The sequence below is a fragment of the Panthera leo genome, chromosome A1 (assembly GCF_018350215.1).
Source record: "Panthera leo isolate Ple1 chromosome A1, P.leo_Ple1_pat1.1, whole genome shotgun sequence".
NCBI lineage: Eukaryota > Metazoa > Chordata > Mammalia > Carnivora > Felidae > Panthera > Panthera leo.
The window spans coordinates 22,141,187-22,161,988 of record NC_056679.1 but is presented as its reverse complement, the minus strand read 5'-3'; the positions used below and the strand labels follow the sequence as shown (position 1 = coordinate 22,161,988).

The 20,802-nt window shown below is 34.5% G+C and overlaps 1 protein-coding gene across 4 annotated transcripts in view; it reads left to right on the top strand.

The window, feature by feature from the left end:
* Positions 1–20,802, top strand: part of FNDC3A (fibronectin type III domain containing 3A) — a 143,240-nt gene that overhangs the window by 18,484 nt on the left and 103,954 nt on the right. For all 4 annotated transcript variants that reach the window (XM_042914279.1, XM_042914352.1, XM_042914116.1 and 1 more), the window contains exon 2: positions 5,760–5,897. In XM_042914279.1, the coding sequence (XP_042770213.1) occupies positions 5,799–5,897 (99 nt within the window). In that variant the 5' untranslated portion in view covers positions 5,760–5,798. The remainder of the gene's footprint in view (positions 1–5,759; positions 5,898–20,802) is intronic.

The following is a 20,802-nucleotide window of genomic DNA, read 5'->3' as shown; positions in this document are numbered from 1 at the left end:
AAGTGGTATAACCATATCCACATTATAAAAAATTTTGGCAATAGAGAAAAAATTACCATAATTGCATTGTCTTAATACAGTTGCTACTGCAGTATTTTTTACTTAATGCTTTTTCATATGTATATTCTCAAGTACTCCTAAATTCTGGATTTAAATATGATACTCAAACTCTTTGGAGTATGTAATAGTTTTGTGATTTCAGATATGGCCTTACAGTCCTATAATTTATAGTTGCATTGATTTAGACAAAAGACCAGAAAAACACATTGGATATTTTAATCTAAATGTACATACTTTTCAGAGCGCCTGGGTGGCTCAGTCAGTTAAGCGGCCGACTTCGGCTCAGGTCATGATCTCGCGGTCCGTGAGTTCCAGCCCCGCGTCGGGCTCTGTGCTGACAGCTCAGAGCCTGGAGCCTATTTCAGATTCTGTGTCTCCCTCTCTCTGACCCTCCCCCGTTCATGCTCTGTCTCTCTCTGTCTCAAAAATAAATAAACGTTAAAAAAATTTTTTTAAATAAATGTACATACTTTTCCTTTGGACCTCTCATGCTGTGGCTATAATCCAAGCATGATCCTGCTATGCATTTTCCCATAAATACTTTTTAAACAACTAGAACTGAAGTTTCAAACTCTGGGTATAGCTCATTATTATGAGCTAGCCACCTTAGATTCCAGCAGCAGCATCCTTAAAATAGAATTCAGGTAGAATAAATTGATATGAATAGGGAGTTTCAGGAAGAAAAACTGGCAGAATATTTGAGTAAAAAATTTAATACAGATTTAGAATCTATAATTCTAAATTAGTAGTGACTGAGTGAGAAAGCACAGTACTATATCTAAGTACTGTTATGGATGGAAAACTGAAGCCCTAACCCTCAATGTGATAATATTTGGAGGTGGGCCTTTGGGAGTTATTGAGGTTTATGTCCTTTATGGGTTAGTATACTTACAAGAAGAGACTAGAGCTTTCTCTTGGCCATGTGAGGTTACAGCAAGAAGGTAGCCATCTGCTGGCCAGGAAGAGGGCCCTCACCAAGAACATGACCCTGATCTTGGACTTCCCAGCCTCTAGAACTGTGAGAAATCAATATATGTTGTTTAAGCCACCTAGTCTGTGGTATTTTGTTCTAGCAGCCCAAACTGACTAAGACAGTAATGGTTACCAGTGAGTGGAATGCTGCTATAACAAGTATCTTAAAAATGTGGAAGTGGCTTTGGAACTGGGTAAGGGGTAGAGACTGGAAAAAATTTGAAGTGCATGCTGAAAAAAGCCAAGATTGCTTTTCAGAGATTGCTACTGGCAACTGGTGAGAGCTCAGAAAGAAGAGAGCTAAAGAGAAAACCTCCATCTTCTTAGAGAATACATAAATAATCATAATCAAAATATTGGTAGAAATATGGATGGTAAAGTTCATTCTGAAGAGGTCTCAGATGGGAATGAGGAATATTGTCATTGGATAATGGGGGGAAAAGAGGTGATCCTTATTATAAAAGAGCAAAGAATTTGGCTGAGTTGTGTTCATGTTCTGATGTTTTATGGAAGGTAGAAATTGACAGTGATAAATAAAAGTGGGTTATTTAGCTGAGGATGTTCTGAAGCAAAGTGTTGAAGGAGTATCTTCGTTCCTTCTCACTGCTTGTGGTAAAATAGGAGAGAAATGAACTGAAGGAAGGATTTGTTAAGCAAAAAAGGAGCCAGAACTTAAAGATTTGGAAAATTTTCGGTCTATCCATAGTGCAAAGAATGAGAAAGTATGCTCTGAAGAGAACACCAAAACTGTGTTTGACTAGCCTTTTGATAAGGATTTTAGTGTGGGTGTGGACCATGGACCTAATTATAATTAGCATCTCAACAGAAGCCTGGAAGAGAGATGTGATTGTATTAGTGAAACATTGCTTCCTGCGACTAAAGGAAACAGAAATCAGAAGTGAATGAAGGCAGACTGTGAGGATGTGTTATCCTTCAAGAAAAGGGAAGCAGGACCCCAAAGGTGACTCCTATCATCAGAACTGCTACTCCAACACAGGTCATCTGTCACCTTTATTATGTTGAGTAGTTGCCTTCTATTCCTAGTTTGTTCTGTGTTTTTATCATGAGCACCCCGGAAACTGCCTTCATGCCTCTCCGAGTTCCCATCATTTCTTCTCCAAAAACAATTACCTATCCTGACTTTTAACACATAGATTGGTTTTTATTCTGTTTTGAACTTTCTATAAATAGAGTTACACTGCATGTATTCTGTTTTTCATTCACATTGTATTTGTGAAATTTATGTGTGTTGTTCCCTATTCACTGGTTCATTAATTTTCATTGCTGTATAGTAGTCTGTTGGATGAATTAGGTACTATTTACTGTGCAGGGACATTTTAAATTGTTTACAGTTTAGGGTTAGGAAAGAAAAGTGCTGCTATATACACTTTCAGGTACTTATCTTTTGATGCACATATGCTTGCATTTCTTTTTGGTAGACTAGTAGGAGTCTAATAACCAGATCATAACTGGATCGTAGAATATTTATATGTTCAACTTTAGTAAATAATATCAAAGTGGTTTCCAAAGTGATTTTATGAATTTCAACTCCCATTACATATGAGTATGACAGTTGTTCCATAGTCTCGCTGATACTTGATGTTGTCAGTCTTTTTCATTTTTATCATCCTAGTGAGTATATGATGGCATTTCATTATGATTTTTAATTAGCTTTTTCCTAGTAGCTAATGAATTTGAGAATCTTTTTATATGTTTATTGGCCTCTTGAATTTCCACTTTTGTAAAGGGTGTATTCAAGTCTCTTGGCATTTTTTTTTTAAATCAGTTTGTAGGGGGCCTGTATAAATGCTAAATATGTGCTCTCTTTCAGTTATATACGTTGTAAGTAGCTTCTCTCAGTCTGTCGCTTGCCTTTCACTTAAAGATATTTCTTAAAGAATAGTAGTTCTTAATTGTTCAATGAAGTTCAATATATCATTCTTTTTTTATGATTTAAGAAATCTAATATGTACTCTGTTTAAAAAATCTTTCTCTGTCTTATGGTTATGAAGATATTCTTGTGCATTATCTTTTAGAAGCTTTTTTGTTTTACCTTTTACATTCAGATCTGCAGTCTACCTGGTGTTAATTTTTTAAATACTGTTTAATTTGGCACTAATTAAAATTTCAGACTTAAAAGTTGCAAGAGTAGTACAGATATATCTAGCTTTTCTTCACCCAGATTTCCCAAATGTTAATATTATATTATTGCTACATAAATTAATATTGATATGTAGATTATATATATAAATAGTGATATAGAGCCATCTTGTACTTGTATACAAAGGTGATTGTTAAAAATCAGGAATTTTCAGGTCAGTTTTTAAACCATGGTAGCTTGAAATGAGCTACGGGGGAGTATTTATTCCCTGAAAATTAGCAAATGCATCAAATTGTCCCCCCCCCCTTTTTTTTCATATATCTAATGATACCTTATTAGAAAATAAAAATAGATGCATAACTTAAGTGGGTATTTATAGTCGCAAGGTGAGATGAAAATGTAGGAAATAGGAATAACAGAATTAGAAGAAATTGAAAGAAAAAGCTGACAGTGTTCTCTACACAGGATTGAAAGGAATATTTATGTTTCTAAATGCATCATTTCAGTTGCATGGCTGTAATTTCTAATTTGCAAACTTATATAAAACCTTTGCATATAGTGAAATGGATATACCATGCAAGAAAGCAATTGATGAAAGAAATTTCTGATATGCTAGAGCTTTGAAAAGAATAAAATTAGAGATAACACCTTAAATGGAATGATAATATTAAAGCAATAGCACGTGGCTTCAGATACAATCTATAATAGTACTATTAGAATTAACTAGAGTTTCAGAAGAAATTTGTGTTTCTTTTTGTAAAGCTTCCATTCTACCTCTTGAAATCAAATTATGGTTATATCTTCAGCATTAGTTTCTAAAGTTCAAGTAATACTGGCAGTTTGCAGTTTTAGTTAAAGATATTATGTAAAATATTATAAACAATATAATGACAAAAAGTACTCAGTGGTTTGCTATTTTTTTTAATTTACTAATTTTACAAAATGAATTATCTATAAACTTTCTCTGGTTAGTCCTCTTAACGTCCCTGAGTGTTTCTTTGACATGCAAGAGGGAAAATAGTACATTGTCTCTTTCCTGTCTTACAACTTTTTGCATATTCACAGACTAAAATTATTTGACATGATTTACCCACTGCTTTTATCATACTTTAAAAAATACAACATTACAGGGGTGCCTGGGTGGCTCAGTTGGTTAAGTGTCCGACTCTTGACTTTGTCTCAGGTCTTGATTTCATGGTTCACGAGATTGAGCCCCTCATTGGGCTCTGTGCTGACAGAACAGAGCCTGCTTGGGATTCTTTCCCTCTCTTTCTGCCCCTCCCCTGCTCCCTCTCTCTCTCTCTTTCTCTCTCTCAAAATAAATAAGCTTAAAAAAAGAAAAGAAATACAGCAATACAGATTAAGCCAGAAGTTAGGTTTTCCCCTTTATATATGTTATATATGTATAAATATAAAATGTGTGTGTATATATATGTGTGTGTGTATGTATGTTAAACACATTATAAATATGTGTCTTATATGTATATATAATTATAACATATATAATGTGTTTAATGACATGCATTGTTATGAGATAGTATAAAATACTGCTTACTGTGGTCTTCAGTATAAAATCTTGATGTAGATACCTATATTGAATATTTTTTAAAAATCTTAACAGCAGTTTTTATATATCTAAATAGAAATTTGTTTTTAGGTTAAATCCACATGTTTGAGAGTTTCTGCAGAGATTCAAGATTTTAAAATAAATAACAAGAATTTAATACCTTGCAAAAGATAAACATTTTGCTTGACACACTACTGAATTTCAGAATTCTCCAAGCCCCCAAAATGTTTGTAATTTTGCTTTTTAGTATAAATTTGGTAATATTTATGATTAAGCTCAGTTCAGCTTGACTTGTAATTAGCTGACATTTAATATGGTACGTTAGTATTGCTTACATCGAGTCTTTTACTTTTTATATAAGTGATACTATGTCTGCAGTTAAAGATTTCTAAATGTATGTGCTTTTCATCACTGACATCACTGATTTGGCTTATTATAAAGTAAGTGTCACCTAGAAAAGAAGAATAAAACCAGAATGACAGAAGACCAGTGTCAGAGCTTAAAGCTTAAAACTTGAAGGTTTTTATTCTAATCCTCAGCAAAATTTGCTACCATTTTTCTCTGAGGAATTAGTGACAAATCATAATTCTTGTGTAGTTCCTAGGATGGGGTGGGGGGATTGTGTCTTCAAAATCACCTTCTCTGCTTATAGAAAAAAATTAGTGGTAGAATTGCTTCCACAGTCTTTGCATTTTAGTGCCTGTGCCATACTAATTATTATCTAGTATTTCATTAGAATAATGGTGGTTAAATAAACATGGTATAGAGATGGAAGGGATAGAGACACAGACATGGAATTTAAATAGAAGCTTCTCATGTATTGGTTTGACTATATCTTAGTTTATACTGTCTACATTGACATACAGTTGGTTAAGTTGTAAGAAATGTATTTCTTTAAGTGGTCTATTGACAGAAAAAAGTAGTTAACAGAGTATTACAAAATTTCCTTTGACAAGAATATCCTTTTAGGTTAAAGAATGAGATAAATCTTGAATGTATTATATTTTAATATATTTTTGAGGATGTACACACCGATGGCTATATATTTTTGTTTTTCAGAATTGGAAGGTTATCCAGTGTATTAATGTCTTATTGATAATGGCAGAACATCCACCCCTACTGGATACAGCTCAGATTTTAAGTAGTGATATTTCTCTTCTGTCTGCCCCTATTGTAAGTGCAGATGGAACACAACAGGTAAGGACACTGAAATGTTTATTTCCTTATGTCTAGTATGCATGTATTTCTTTCAGAAGAATGCAAAATTTAAAACAGAATGAAACTTCACAATAGTGGGTTCCTGTTAATTCGGATCTTAAACTCCAGTTCAAAATGGTGTTTTGGTTTCATAAGACAATGAAATAATGAGACTGTTTTTGAAGTTGCTTCTATTAATGTTTAAATTCTTTATTTTTTTATTTATTATTCTAATTAATGTTTAAATTTCTTGTGTGTATATTTAGTTGCCACTAAAGTTGTTTTTGTTTTAGTTTAGACAATGTATTAGTCCCTGATTGTTTTTTAACTAAGTTTAATCTTGCATTTTAATGATTATTATAAATCATTACTTCAAATCATTATGAAATCATAACTTAATTATGTGATTAAATGATTGTTTACATTATATAATAATAAAACTGTATCTTCTTTTTCTTCCTGCTCTTCTCTTCTCACCAGACTCCCCCCACCCAAAAGCAAATACATAATTCCTGAGAGCTGGTGTATTTTTTCCCCAACCCAGGGCTTTATAAGTTTTCTAATTTTTTGACTTGTGATTCCCCAGTAATGCTAAACAGTTGGGAGTGATGGGCTTTCATAAGTACCAAGCTTGCACCAAGCAATATGTTTAATTCTCACAACTGCCTTGTATGGTAGGGATTTTAATATTACAGGTGGGGAAACAAAGATGAAGGACATGACATAATAAATAATAATGAGAAGGAACATTTTGAGTGCTCACTATGTAAAAGACACTGCGCTAAGAACTTTATCATCTTATTCTTTCAATAATCCCAAGAGGTAGGTAGGTTGAACCAAATGAATTTTAGACAGTCTCAAGATCACACAAAGCTTTCAATCCTAACCATTACTCCTTCTGCTTCCTTGGGAGATTAAGAAAATAATAGTCACATTTTGTTAATTTACAAACTTAGTATCTGTAGTGGACAATTAAGATTTGCTTTCAAGATAAGAAGCTACTTTGTTAATCTTGCTATTGAAAAATCAAGAGCAATTGGCTTGGGTTCTGAATTTTTCTGGTTTGTAGAAAAATTCATGAAAAGTATATCTTGGTTTTAATTTTCACATATACTCAGATGGCTTTTAGCAGAAAGTTCATTTCACTAAGCTTGATTTTCATGGTCAAAGTTAAGTCTGTTAAGATATTTTTTTTTTTCCTGCAAAAATAATGGATGTGGCAGATATCCATTTTTTGGATTTGGGGCTTTGAGAGTATCTTCAGTTATCAGTATTTCTTCAGGCCAGTCATTGGTTTCAAGTTTTTTATAACTTAATGTATAAAAGAATCTATTAAGCAGTTAATTACAATTCATTGACATAGTTGCTATAGTGTATAGTCTGTAAAGGGGAAGACAATAGGCCGAAACAAGACTATGATGCTCTTGACTTATCCAAAAAGGAGATTCTATTGGTAGAATTTTTCTTGGAATCTTGAGGGCACTATCTAGCCTGTTACAGTAGTGGTGTAGTTGGGTATAGAGAAAGGAGCTGGGAATAGAAGAATCAACTAGAGCAGGACTTGAAGGGTTGGTTTGGGGATTAGTGGATCTAGGGGATGTGTTTTTAGGGAGGGTTTGAAAAATAGGTTTCAGGAGTTAGAGTTAAGCCTTAAATTCGAACTAACAGAGTATTGTAATTTGCTAGGGAGAAAGAGATGAGTAGAAGGACCACTGTACTTGACTGATAGATTTAGATTTGGGTGACCTAAGACAAGTTATTTAACTTCTCTGGGTGTGTTTGCTTCTCTATAAAGTGGAGGTAATAATAGATTGCTTCTTAGAGTGGCTGTAACTATGAGGGTGAAATGAGCCTGAAGGAGCTCAGTAAATGTTTGCTGAATCTGAATTGAAGCACTCAATAAATGTTTAAAAGACTGAGGAAACTCCGTAGACATGCCAGTCTGGACTTAAATCAATAGAGATAGTTATAGTGAGCAGTGGATCAAAAAACTAAGGGATAGTTATGAAAGATATATACTAAAGAGAGTGGACTAATAGCTGTGGTAGAATGTAAGAAACTGAACAAAAGTAGGTAATAGAGGTGGGAGTTTAATAAAGTTGACAACAGGCATTTCTTTGTCTTAACTCAGGAACTGATTGGTGTGCCAAGCATGGCCAAGTTAGAGCTTACCTATGGATATGTGATACCACCCGGTTCGTGCCTGTGGTACAGAAGCAAACTAAAAGACAGTTCTTGACAGAGGGAAATGTCGTGTATATGCATGATGTTAAAAATTCACAATAACAGAGTATCCCTTGTCTTGACTTTTTGGGGGGAATATTACACTATTTCTTGGGAATATATAATAGGATGATTTCTGTCCCACCTCTTGAGAGCAAATTAATTTTATAGTTGGCCCTTCAGATTATCACTTCATCAATATTTTCTGCTTCTGTATTTGGTAGTATGTCATGTTACAAAGTAGGCCTTTTGGCTCATGAATCATACTAGAAGGAATCCCACCTTAACATCATTGCTACTAGTATTATTTTTAGGGAAGGTATAATAGACATTTATCATTCATTCTGAGTGGCAACATCTGAGCTGTTTTTTGTGTTTGTAGACTCCTCATTCTTCCCCCCTTTTTATTAATAGACTTTTATTTTTATAGTAGTTTGAGTTTTACAGAAAAATTGAGCAAAGAACTTCTTTCATACCACCTCTTCCACATAGTTTTCCCTATTGTTAACATTTTATATTAGTGTGCTACATTTGGTACAATTAACAAGCCAATATTGATAAAGTTCCACAGTTTACATGAAGGTTCACTCTTGGTATAATACAATTGTATGGGTTTTGACAAATGTATAATATCATATATCACCATTATCATAACAAATAGTTCCACTGCCCTAAAAATCCCCCCTATGCTCTATCAATTCATTCCTTTCTCCATCCCACTTTCCCCCACCCCATCCACCCCTGGTAACACTAATATTTTTACTGTTCCTATACTTTTATCTTTTCCAGAATGTCATTTAGTTGGATTCATAGAGTATGTAGCCTTTTCAGACCATCTTCTTTTCATTTAGCAATATGGTCTAGACAGTTTCTTTTTGTGGCTTAATAACTTTTATTTTTATTATTGGATAATACTTCATTGATGAATGTACCAGTTTGTTGATCCATTCACCTATTGAAGGACAGCTTGATTCTTTCCAGTTTTTAGCAACTGTAAGTAAAGCTGCTTTAAACATTCATATGCAGGTCTGGAGCACCTGGGTGACTCAGTCAGTTGAGCATCCCACTCTTGATTTTGGCCGAGATCATAATCTCACAGCCCATGTCAGGGCTCTGCGTGGAGCCTGCTTGGGATTCTCTCTCTCCCTATCTCTCTGCCCCTACCCTGCTCAAGCATGTTCTGTCTCTCAAAATAAAATAAATAAACTATAAAAAAAATTCACTTGCAGGTTTTGGATGGACATAAGTTTTCAACTCAATTGGGTGAATACCTAAGAACATAATTGCTGTATTGTATGGTAAGCCTATGTTTAACTTTATTAGATATTGCCAGCTTATTTTCCAAAATGGCTGCACCATTGCTCGTTCCCAAGCTTGTGCTTGATTTGAGATTATATCCTTTCCTGATAGAGGAGGTAAAGCATATGTGAGTGCTTGTGCTGTCCTGTTAGCACCTCCAAATCTGCATTTGCATCAAGCACCATGCAATGTTCACTGTTGCCACCATCAAAAGAAAAGTTCAGGTATTTTGGTTTCTTATGTGGCTCAGCAGATTCCTTATTTAACTTTACCTTCTCTAATTTCTATTTATGTATCTTCTAAAATGATTGAGTGCATTTAAACTTTGGGTTAAGATCTGTCAAAACTCAGCTTATCTGGCTTTTTTTCCCCAGGATCTTCTCCATTTTATTAATCTTTTTGTTATTGTTATTTTATAGTTGTCTCATTTGTACCTGCAGGCTTTTAATTTATGGAGATGACTGAGTAATAACATGGAGAGGCTAATGCTATTGAAAGAAATTTTTTTACTTCTATTTCCTGAAAGAAGGGGGCACACCAGGGCATGGAGAAAGCTTCAGGTTTTGGTCAGGAGGCAGAAACAAGAGCAAGAGGAAAGGCTAGGCGAAAGCCATTATTGGTGTTTCTGCAAGAAAGGTAAATCAGGGTAGAGTAACAGTTTAGGATTGGCTAGTTTTAATAACTGTGGCAAACAAGAAATAATAAATGTTGGTGAGGATACAGGGAAAAAGAAACTCTTGTGCATTGTTGGTGGGAATATAAATTGGTGCAGCCACTATGGAAAATAGTATGGAGGTTCCTCAAAAAATTAAAAATATAGCTACCATATGTTCCAGCAATTCTTCTTCTGGGTATTCATCTGAAGGAAATAATCACTAACAAAAAGCTGTCTGCACCATCATGTATGGAAACCAAGATATGGAAACAATCCTAAGTATCCATCAATGGATGAAATGTGTAAAGAAGTTGTGGTATATGGGTTTGTATACACACACACACATACATACATACATGAAATATTACTAGGTCATAAAAAAGAAGAAAAATCCTGCCATTTGCCACAATGTGGATAGACCTTGAGGTCATTATACTAAGTGAAGTAAGTCAAACAGAGAAAGACAAATACTGTATTATCTCACTTATATGGGGAATCTATTTAAAAAAAACAAAAAACAAAAAAAACCTTGGATACCTTCCTTAAGTATTTGGTAGAACTTGTTCAGTGAAGCCCTTTGGACCTAGAGTTTTCTTTGACTTAAGCATAGAAATGATGAAGTAAATCAGACTCATGCTATTAATACTTTTGTGTTAAGTTTATAAATGAGTGTCATTACTGAGATAATCAATATTACTGAGATAATCTGTATGTATTTGGTATTTAAGCAATTAAAGTGTTTAAGAGGGGCACCTGGGTGGCCCAGTCAGTTAAGCGTCCGACTTCGGCTCAGGTCATGATCTCGTGGTTTCTGAGTTTGAGCCCCACATCGGGCTCTGTGCTGACAGCTTGCTTAGATCCTGGAGCCTGCTTCTGATTCTGTGTCTCCCCCTCTCTCTACCCCTCTGATGCTCATGCCCTGTCTCCCTCTGTCTCTTAATAATAAATAAACATTAAAAAAAATTTAAGTGTTTAAGAAAATTTCAGTTTTATGACATTTATGAATTTATAACTGTTTAAGCTCTTACAATTGTGACACGCATTTGAAGTATTTAAGAGAAAATAAATGCATTAATCTTACTAATGCAGATTAAAATGCTTAAGGGGAGCAAACCTGGAGAAAGAAAATATTGTAGTAATAGATAAAAAAGAAAACTTGGATTAAGGTCATGTTAATGATGCACAATTTGAGAAATATTAGGGAGGTAGAATTGACCCGAATTGAACAACTGGCCAAAGAACAAAACTGAGAGAGGGTAAAAATTTTCCCAGACTCCTTCTTTGAACATTTAGGTGGATGTCAAGGCCATGTTCACTAAGATAAATCTAATCAGTCAGGATAGGCAAGGTTCCTTCATGGTTAGAAACATCCTGTAAATCCCAAGTTTACCAAAAGGCTTATTGCTTACACTACACATCTTTAAGAGGTCATTTGTGGCTGTGCTCCAGCCTATATGTAGAATGTTGATGGTATCATGGCAAAGATAATGGTGACCTACATGCTGACCTCCACCCATGTTTCATTATCCAGTGCAAATCACATGGCAAAACATGCGATCAGTAAGTGGGGAAGGATAATCTTGCCCAAGGGAGAAGCCACAAATATTTGGGAAAATAATAAAATCTTCTAGAATAAGGCAAACAGAAGGAGCAGATTTGAGAGAGTATGAGAGATCTTCAATTGAATTTGAGGTGTTTGGGAAATATATAAGTAGAAATAATAAAAATAATAGCTACCATTTGAGCTCTTGCATTGTGTTACATATTGAGTCAAGTTCTTTACTGACCAAACTGTAAACATTTAGTAAATCTTAGGGGTGAGATTACTGAGACTCTAAAATAATAGCTCACACCTTTGTGACAGTAATTTTTGGCCTCAGAATTCTAATCCAGACCTTTAATCCTAGAAATTTCATGGCCCAAATTAGTCTTCTAATTGCTCTGTAGCTTTGCCTGGCAAACAAAATAGCTGTTTGTTAGTTGTCTCATTCTTAAAAGTTTTTAGAAAGGTTAGAATTTAAACATTAAATCAATCTCTTCTTTCCCATTAGAGTTTGTCTCTCCAGAATGTCTACACCATGCCACTTTCTATGATGTTACATAAGAAAGTCAAATATTTTTTGAAAATGTCAATATTAACTATTAACTTTTCCCTAGAGATACACACATAGATACAGATATGAAAATCTGCTTATATTATCACCTTTTTTATGAACACATAAAATTCATTTGTTCATTTTGTTTTTTTATTTTGTTCATTTTTTTTTTTAAACGTTTATTTGTTATTGAGAGACAGAGCGTGCGCAGGGGAGGGGCAGAGAGAGAGGGAGACACAGAATTCGAGGCAGGTTCCAGGCTCTAAGCTGTTAGCACAGAGCCGGACGGACGTCTGGAGCTCACAAACCGCGAGATCATGACCTGAGCCGAAGTCGGACGCTTAACAGACAGAGCCACTCAGGCGCCCCTCATTTGTTCATTTTTAAAGTATGTATCTCTTCCTGTTTTCAAGAAAGTAAAAATTGGCAAATTATTTCATCTGAGAAGTGAATAGCAACATGCTTTCATATAATTAAAGCTAATACAGCAAAATTATAAGTTAAAATATTAAATATTTTATAGTATTTTAGTGAAATACATATGTATATATTTAATTCTATTGTGAAAGGTCATCAGATTTTAAGGGAACAATATCTTAAATGAAATATAATGGTCATGGAATTTTGACGGTTTCTACTCTAAAAACAATTGATTTTCTGTTAGATTAACTACTAGATATTCTGGTGTAGTTAGAATAATTCCTAACCCTCTAATTAAGTGACTATAGTTAATCAACCCTTGTGCCCTATAATCCTGTAGGAAATGTTGACTTTTAAGAAATATAATGTTGGGGGCACATGGGTGGCTCAGTCCGCTGAGCGTCCGACTTTGGCTCAGGTCATGATCTCAAGGTCCGTGAGTTCGAGCCCCACATCGGGCTCTGTGCTGACAGCTCAGAGCCTGGAGCCTGCTTCGGATTCTGTGTCTCCCTCTCTCTCTGCCCCTCCCCCACTCATGATCTGTCAATCTCTGTCAAAAATAAATACATTTTAAAAAAAAGAAATATAATTTGGGCTGACATGAGGAGGAAATAAAGAATAGCTTATAAGCAGCACTGAGTAAATAGGGACATTCAAATGAAAACTATCCACAGAATTCTAAAAATTCTTTGCTCTTCTGTAACAGGAGATATTAAATGAGAAGCCTGCTTACAAGGATTATTTTTCTCATGATTTTTCTTGTATGTATTCGCTTAATATAAAGCAAGATTTTTTTAAGGCAAGATCTTTTTCTTGTCAGAAATTATAAATAGGTACAAATAAAAGTTGTAGTGTGCATTTTCAATTTGTAACATTTCCCTTTCATTAATAAACTGTAGTGATTATATATTCAGGGTACTCCTATATATAATCTATCACCAGATAGAATGCTCAAGGTTCGTATTCCTAAAATGCTTCATTTGTGTGATTTTTTAAAAAATAATAATTGAAAATGGGAAAAATATACGTCTAAACACATGACAGAAAATATACAAGATATTATAAACAGGGACCCACCCCAGAAAGAAGAGTCTAAATTTTGCCATACACCCTTTGGTACTATTTGAATATTTTTTAATGTGAATTTATTACATTTTCAATAAAAAAAAGTTCTATCAATTGAGAAACAGAAAAAGAGAACATGCAATTTAAAATGTACATGTATATATACATATATATATGTATATGTATATATATATCTCACAGGGAAAAAAGGTCTGAACAGATACACACCCATCTGTTCAGTGGTTCTTAGGAGAAAGGGATTGGTTGAAAGAGGTGGAAAGGCAAATTATGCTTTATCTGAACTGCTTAAAGTTTTTGTTAAATTAATTTATTTTCAGAGAGAGAACGAGCTGGGGGGGGGGGGGGGTGTTGTGGGGGGGGGGGGGCACAGACAGCTATGCTGACAGCAGAGAGCCCCATGTGGGGCTCAAATTCACGAACCATGACCTGAGCCGACCTGAGCCAAAGTCGGACACTTAACCAACTGAGCCACCAAGCACCCCTGAACTGTTTAAAGTTTTAAGAATGCTTTTATTTAAGGCCAACATAATCAGAAGAGTGCATAAATCATTTTTGTGCAGCTGCTTCCTTGTATCCCTTCCCAGGAAGTACTTCCTCTCTCTTAAGCAGTATCCCCTTTTTCCTCCTCAAACCAAAGATTAATTTAGCCTGTTTCTGAATTGTATATAAATAGAATTACACAATATGTATTATTTTGTCTTTGGGTTTTTGTTCAATAGTTCATGTATGAGATTCATCCACTTATAAGTTACCACTTATAGGTATTTGCTACATAATATTCCATTACACGAATATACATCAATTGCTTCATTCTAGTACTAATGGAAGCTTGGATTGTTTCCAGTTTTTACTGTCACAAATAATTCTTCAAAAACATTCTTGAACATTTCCTAAGTTTTGGCTTTTTGGTTTTGGTTTTTGATTTTTGGTGAGGTACATGAGGAGAGTCATCTCATAGTTCATGTTTCCCTCATTTTCTGCCTTCCTTAAAATGTTATCAGAAAAAAATATTTTTTGGCCACCATTGATATTTTCTTCCATATTTTAAATTGTCTCTTAAATATTTTCCTCTTGCCTGCTTCACATGGGTAGGTAGGAATCATGATTGTATTGTAATCATGACAAATTGTAAATCTTTAGATTTAAAATTGGTTACATATGATGGTCATTTCACATATCATATATTTTTAGGAACTTAAATACAGTTCAATTTCACAAGCATTAACTAAGGTAACCACTACTAGATTATGTCATGTAAGAAATACTAAGTACAACACACAGTGTCTGCCCCTATTGATTCACAATTGTTATATTCCTGCCTCCCCCATACATATACAGTATTATAACCCAGTATATGGGTAAGGACTGAAAGTGATATAAAAGGCTTTTCTCATCAAGTATTGCCTTAGAAATACTTAGTTACACTTGAAGAAAGTATTTTCTTTTTTATTTCAACATGGCTCTAAATTATCCATTATGCCTTCTTTTTTAGGAAATGTCTGAATAAAATACTTATAAAGCATCAATCCCAATGTCTCATATGTGTCTATACACATATTATTGAGCACTTAATAGTCTTTATACCTATATAATATTGAAATTGGCATATTATTGGCCACTTAATAGTCTTCATACTTACATAATATTGAAATTGGCATTTTAAAGTTAAAACAGCTGACAAACTTAAGTGGCACATTAATGAGTGCTTAAGGAAAAGAATTTCATGTTAGCTACAAAGTTGGCCACATACTAGCTATATACAGACAAAGCACCCTATCTTCTTGGGGGTAATTCATGGGACTAATGAAAGATTTGGGGGAAGAAAGTAGGTTGGAACTGTGTTTTGAAGGAGGGAAATTCAAATTAAAACCTCAATGAGGATGTAAAATATTAAGAAATCTGACAATATAGAAAGGCTGTAGATCAGTGTAATCCCTTATACACTGCTGGTGCAGCCTTTTTGGGGGGAATGATCTGGCAATATTTAATAAAGCTGAAAAGGTGCATATCTAAAATCTAACATACATACTTGTAGATATTTATCCTGCAGAAAATCTTACGCATGTGTATAAGAGTACATGTGCAAGATTATTCATTGCACTGTGTTGTAATAATGAAAGATGTGGACACAATCTAAATATCCATGAGAGAAATGAATAGAATTTGGAGGATTAATACAATGGAATACTATATACTTCTTTGCCTGAATTTATACTATGGATAAATCTCAATTACAGTATTAAATAGCAAATTAGAAATATGTAAAACATGATGCCGCTGATATAAACTAAGAAACAAACTCACAAAATGATGGTATATACTAATAGTGGATGTATGCAAGCATGCACATTAAGAGTATTAAGGATAAGAAAGATATCCCAAATTCAGAAAGATCTGTAAACTTACATGTCTCCTTCAGAAGAGCATTTGAGACAAATTTGGCAACATGGTAAATCTGGTTGCTTCCAGACACTGATAGATACATACTCTCTACTTTTCTGTATGTTTGAAATGAAAGACATTACCTTAGACATTAAAGATAGGATAGTTGATAAAGTTTCAAGGGGTGCTTGGGGGGTGCCTGAGTGGCTCAGTTGGTTGAACATTGACTTCAGCCCAGGTCTCATGGTTCATGAGTTGGAGTGACATGTCAGGCTCCATGCTGACAGTACGGAGCCTGTTTGGGATTCTCACTCGCTCCTCTCTCTCTGCCCCTCCCTTGCTTGTGCTTTCTCTCTGTCTCAAAATAAATCAATAAAAACTTTTAAAAGTGGGGGAGGGGGCTTGGGTTCCTCAGTCGGTTAAGTGTCTGACTCTTGATTTGGGCTCAGGTCATGATCTCACAGTCGTGGGATTGAGCCCTGCATAGCCTCCACACTGGACTTGGAGCCTGCTTGGGAGAGTCTCTCCCTCTCCTTCTGCCCTTCCCCCACTTGCGCTTGCATGTGCTGTCTCTTAAAATAAACATTTTTTTTTTAAAGAGTCTTAAATGCTGTAAGTTTTGAGTTTGAGATAATAAGCAATAGGTAGTCAATAAAATTTGCAGGGTACCCTGTACTCTTCTATATTAGCATTATAATTGTTGTAACTGTCTCCCGTATGGATTCATACTTGTATACCCATCTCCACAAACTAACATATACTAGTTGCTCATTTATTATTTGCCAAAAAATGCATTAAATGGATAGATGGTTGACAGATCTCAGTTGTCTACATGCTGGTGTCAAGCATATATTCTTAACTAAGTTTGCAAGTTATTATCCTTCATAGAACTAAAAACTAAACTCATGTTTAGTAATTTGATAATTGTCCTTTTCTTTTATTTCCAAAGATTAATCTTTATTTAAACGTTTGTTGAAATATGTTACATCAGCCATTGTATCTATAGATTGACAGGGTCTAGTGAAATGCAAATAAAATTTGATTTAAAGTTTTTATAATCAAATCAGTTTACACTTTGATGTGTAAGTAATTCAGACTTTTTTGTGAGTTGATAGTATATTTAGATGAAATGTATTTCTCAGCTTAATTTCCTAGGAAAGTCAGGTAATCAATTCAAATTTAGAAAGTTGAGGTGCCTGCAGTTTATCAAGGCAAATAAATACAGAAAAGGTAGTTTGAAAAGTCCTTTTGGAGCTTGGCAAATCTAACATTATACCATCTGATATGGTAGCCAGTAACTACTAATTTAAATTAATTAAATTAAAGGTAAATAAGCTTGCAGATTCAGGCTGTCATTTTCACTAGTTGCATTTTAAAAGTTCAGTAGCACTTATGTACACACACAGAACGTATGTATAGGTACATGTAGCAGGGGGCTATATACCAGACAGCATATAGAATATTTCCATCATCACAGAAAGTTTTATCAGCTAGCCTTGGTCTCAAAGCCAGAGGAAAAGATTTAGGAGTTATTTAGAGATGGATAGTAGTTAATTCAGCAAACATTTGTTCAACTTTTGTAGCCTCTAAAACTGTAAAATAAATAGATTGACATCTTATGAAGGGCGAATGTAGTGGAGGTGACACATGTAAACAATATAGTTATGTGCTTAGTGTTATACTGGAGGATATACAAAGTGCTGTGGGCCCTATTACAGGAATAATTTAACTCTGCTTTAGGATGTCAGCATCTTGAAGGAATAAGTAGAATTACCTGAAGAAGAAATTTTTTGTTTACAGACTAAGTCCTCAGGCATGGAGGTTCAGCATAGGAAACATTGGTTAGCAGAAGTCAAGTCTGAATCAGTAGTCGTGCTAGAGAATAGTAAGTCAGTCACAGGGCAGTAAATGAGAATGAAGCTATTGACCGTGGAACCCTGGAGTGAGAGGAATAGAGTAGGTTGATGACTAGAAAGCTAAAGGATCAGTACAAGAAAATATGGAAAGTCAGAGGCAGGCCGGTCCCAGACCAGTTCAGGAGAAATCTCTTAAACATTGTGTTCTGGGTATATTATCTTTCTTATGTCACAATCGATCAACTTCTTCTAGGCTGGGGGCAGATCCTTAAAGTAACAGGTCTACACTGATAAAAATAATAATACTAAGACTTAAATATATGGTGCTTATAGTAACAATAGCTAACATGTACAAATAGTGTTTACTGTATACCATTCACTGTCTTAAGCACTTGACATATGTTAACTCAGTCATCAAAATAACCCTGTGAGTATTGAGTTAATTTGAAAGCCTTCAGTCATGGATTGGGAAATTACATTGCTCAAGGTATGTTAACTATTATTCAAGGGTACAAGGCCCAAAGGATTTTCCATTTTATTATTACTCACAACCTCATTAAGTTGGCACCCTTGAGCAAGCCTGAAGAAGCAGGTGAATAAAAAAACAGGACAAGGATTAGATGCTACAGAGAATTTTGTTCACGTGCTTTGTGTAATCTGAGGGTTGCTGTTTGTGCTGAATTGTGTTTTTCTTACCCCACCCCGAAATTCATATGTTGAAGTCCTAACCCTCAGTACTGCAGAGTGTGACTGTATTTGGAGATAGGGTCTTGAAAAAGGTAATTAAGCTAAAATGAGGTCATTAGGGAAGGCCCTAATCCAATAGAATTTTCCTTTTTACCAGTGTCTTGTAAGAGAATATTAGGACAAAGACACATAGAGGGAAGACCATGTGAAAACATAGGAGGAATGTGACCATCTGCAAGCCAAGGAGAGAGCCTTCAGAAGAAACCAACCATGCCAACAACTTGATCTCAAACTTCTAGCTTCCAGAATTATGAGAGAACAAATTTCTGTTTAAGCACCCCCCAGTCTGTGGAACTTTGTTATGGCAGCTAAGCAAACTAAGATGATAGCCAAAATAATACATTTGTAAATACTGAAGAGCATGAATATATGTTTTTGATTTTTGGGTTGATTTTTTGGCTCTGTCTGCTAAAACCTCTGCTGGGTTTCAGAAATAGAAATGTGAGGTACTTTGTTCTCAGACCTGACTTAATGTCAGTCTTAATGTATAATGAAGAATGCAAGTTCCATGTCCTTGTAGAAGGGAGAAAATTAAATTACATCTGCAAGATTGATTCCATCCATAAACATTTTCCTCTTTATTTTTTCATGATTATATTTGGTTTTGTAAGTTATTTTTTATGAAAATATAGGTGAATATTTTTAGAAATTAATATAACCTTAAACATTTCATATGAGGTATATATTCTTCAAAATAAACAATTTAAACTATTAGAGTTTTATAGAATTAAACTTAAGTACTCCCTAAATTCAGAAGGTTCAATTTTTGTTAACTGCACAGAACAAATCACTTATAGCATCTTATAACATCTTGGGAGTTTTTGTCTTTTCCTTTAGAGATTATAGAATATTAGGAGCAACCTCCACACCTTCATGGGGCTTGATCTCATGACCCCGAGATCAAGAGTCACATGCTCTACCTATTGAGCCAGCGAAGCACCCCACCAACCTTAACTGATCCTTTAGATTTTAAAGTAGTGAAACTTTCTGGAGTAATAAATAATACCATGGTTTTCCAGATGGCCATCTTAGCAGTTTATGACTAATTACATTAGAAAGATTGATTATTTCCCTGGGGTTCAAACTAGGGAGAAAATCCCAGACTCCTCACCCTTTGGAGACAGACCTAAATATCTACACAGTGTTTGAAAAGTTCCCAGGGTGATTGCAAGTTATCTTTCCTTTCATCTAGTGTACATCTTTTCATCTAATACTCTTTAATCGTGCTGTGAAGCAGGTATAAGATTGATACTTTCTTATTCTCATTGTACATGTAAGAAACTTAGACCAACAGCAGTTAGGTAAAATTGAAACAGATGACAAAGGAGTTCTTTATTATCTTTGAAATGCAAAATAGTATTTTTAAAGTTGTATCTAGCAGTGATTAGTAACAGTTGAAAATTAAGATAGTAAGATATAATTTATACATATGGATTGTATTTTAAAAATATTGCTCACTTACTATTGTTTTTCCTTTAGAATATACACAGATATTATTAAGTAGTGATTATTCCTGACATTTAAATAAAATTTATTTGTGTAGACAAAGCATAAATAAATAAATTTTGGCACTTTTATTCATTAGTTCAGATTCTGGGGTGGTACCTCAGTTCTATATTTTTTATTATAAATGTTCATTTGAATTTGCCTCACTGTAAGTGGCTAATTGATGTAAATTGAGTAAATGCACTGGGAGTTTACTATATAATAGAACAGTTGGTTGAATGGTTTTGTAAAATGAAGAACTTTTTCAATAATACTAATGATCACCTCTTAGTTTACTTTTTAAAAGTAAATCTGGTTTAAACTAAATGATATCTCAGGTCTCCTTCAGCTTCCAACTTTTCCAAAGCTGTATGCTCGGTTTGTTTAGAGGTATTCATGTCAGACTTTCCAGTCTCTGGTGTCTATGCCCCTTTGTCCTTTTCTTTCCTTCCTCACTCCAGAGATGTCTTTTCTGCTATTCTGCTTTTTTTTGAAACTTACTTCCTTCCCTAAGTAAATAATATTATATTTAAAATTATTTTTTATTTTTTTAAGTTTATTTTTTATTTATTTTGAGAGATAGTGTGAGCGAGGATGGGACAGAGAGAGAGAGAGAGAGAGAGAGAGAGAGAGAGAGAGAGAGAATCCCAAGCCGG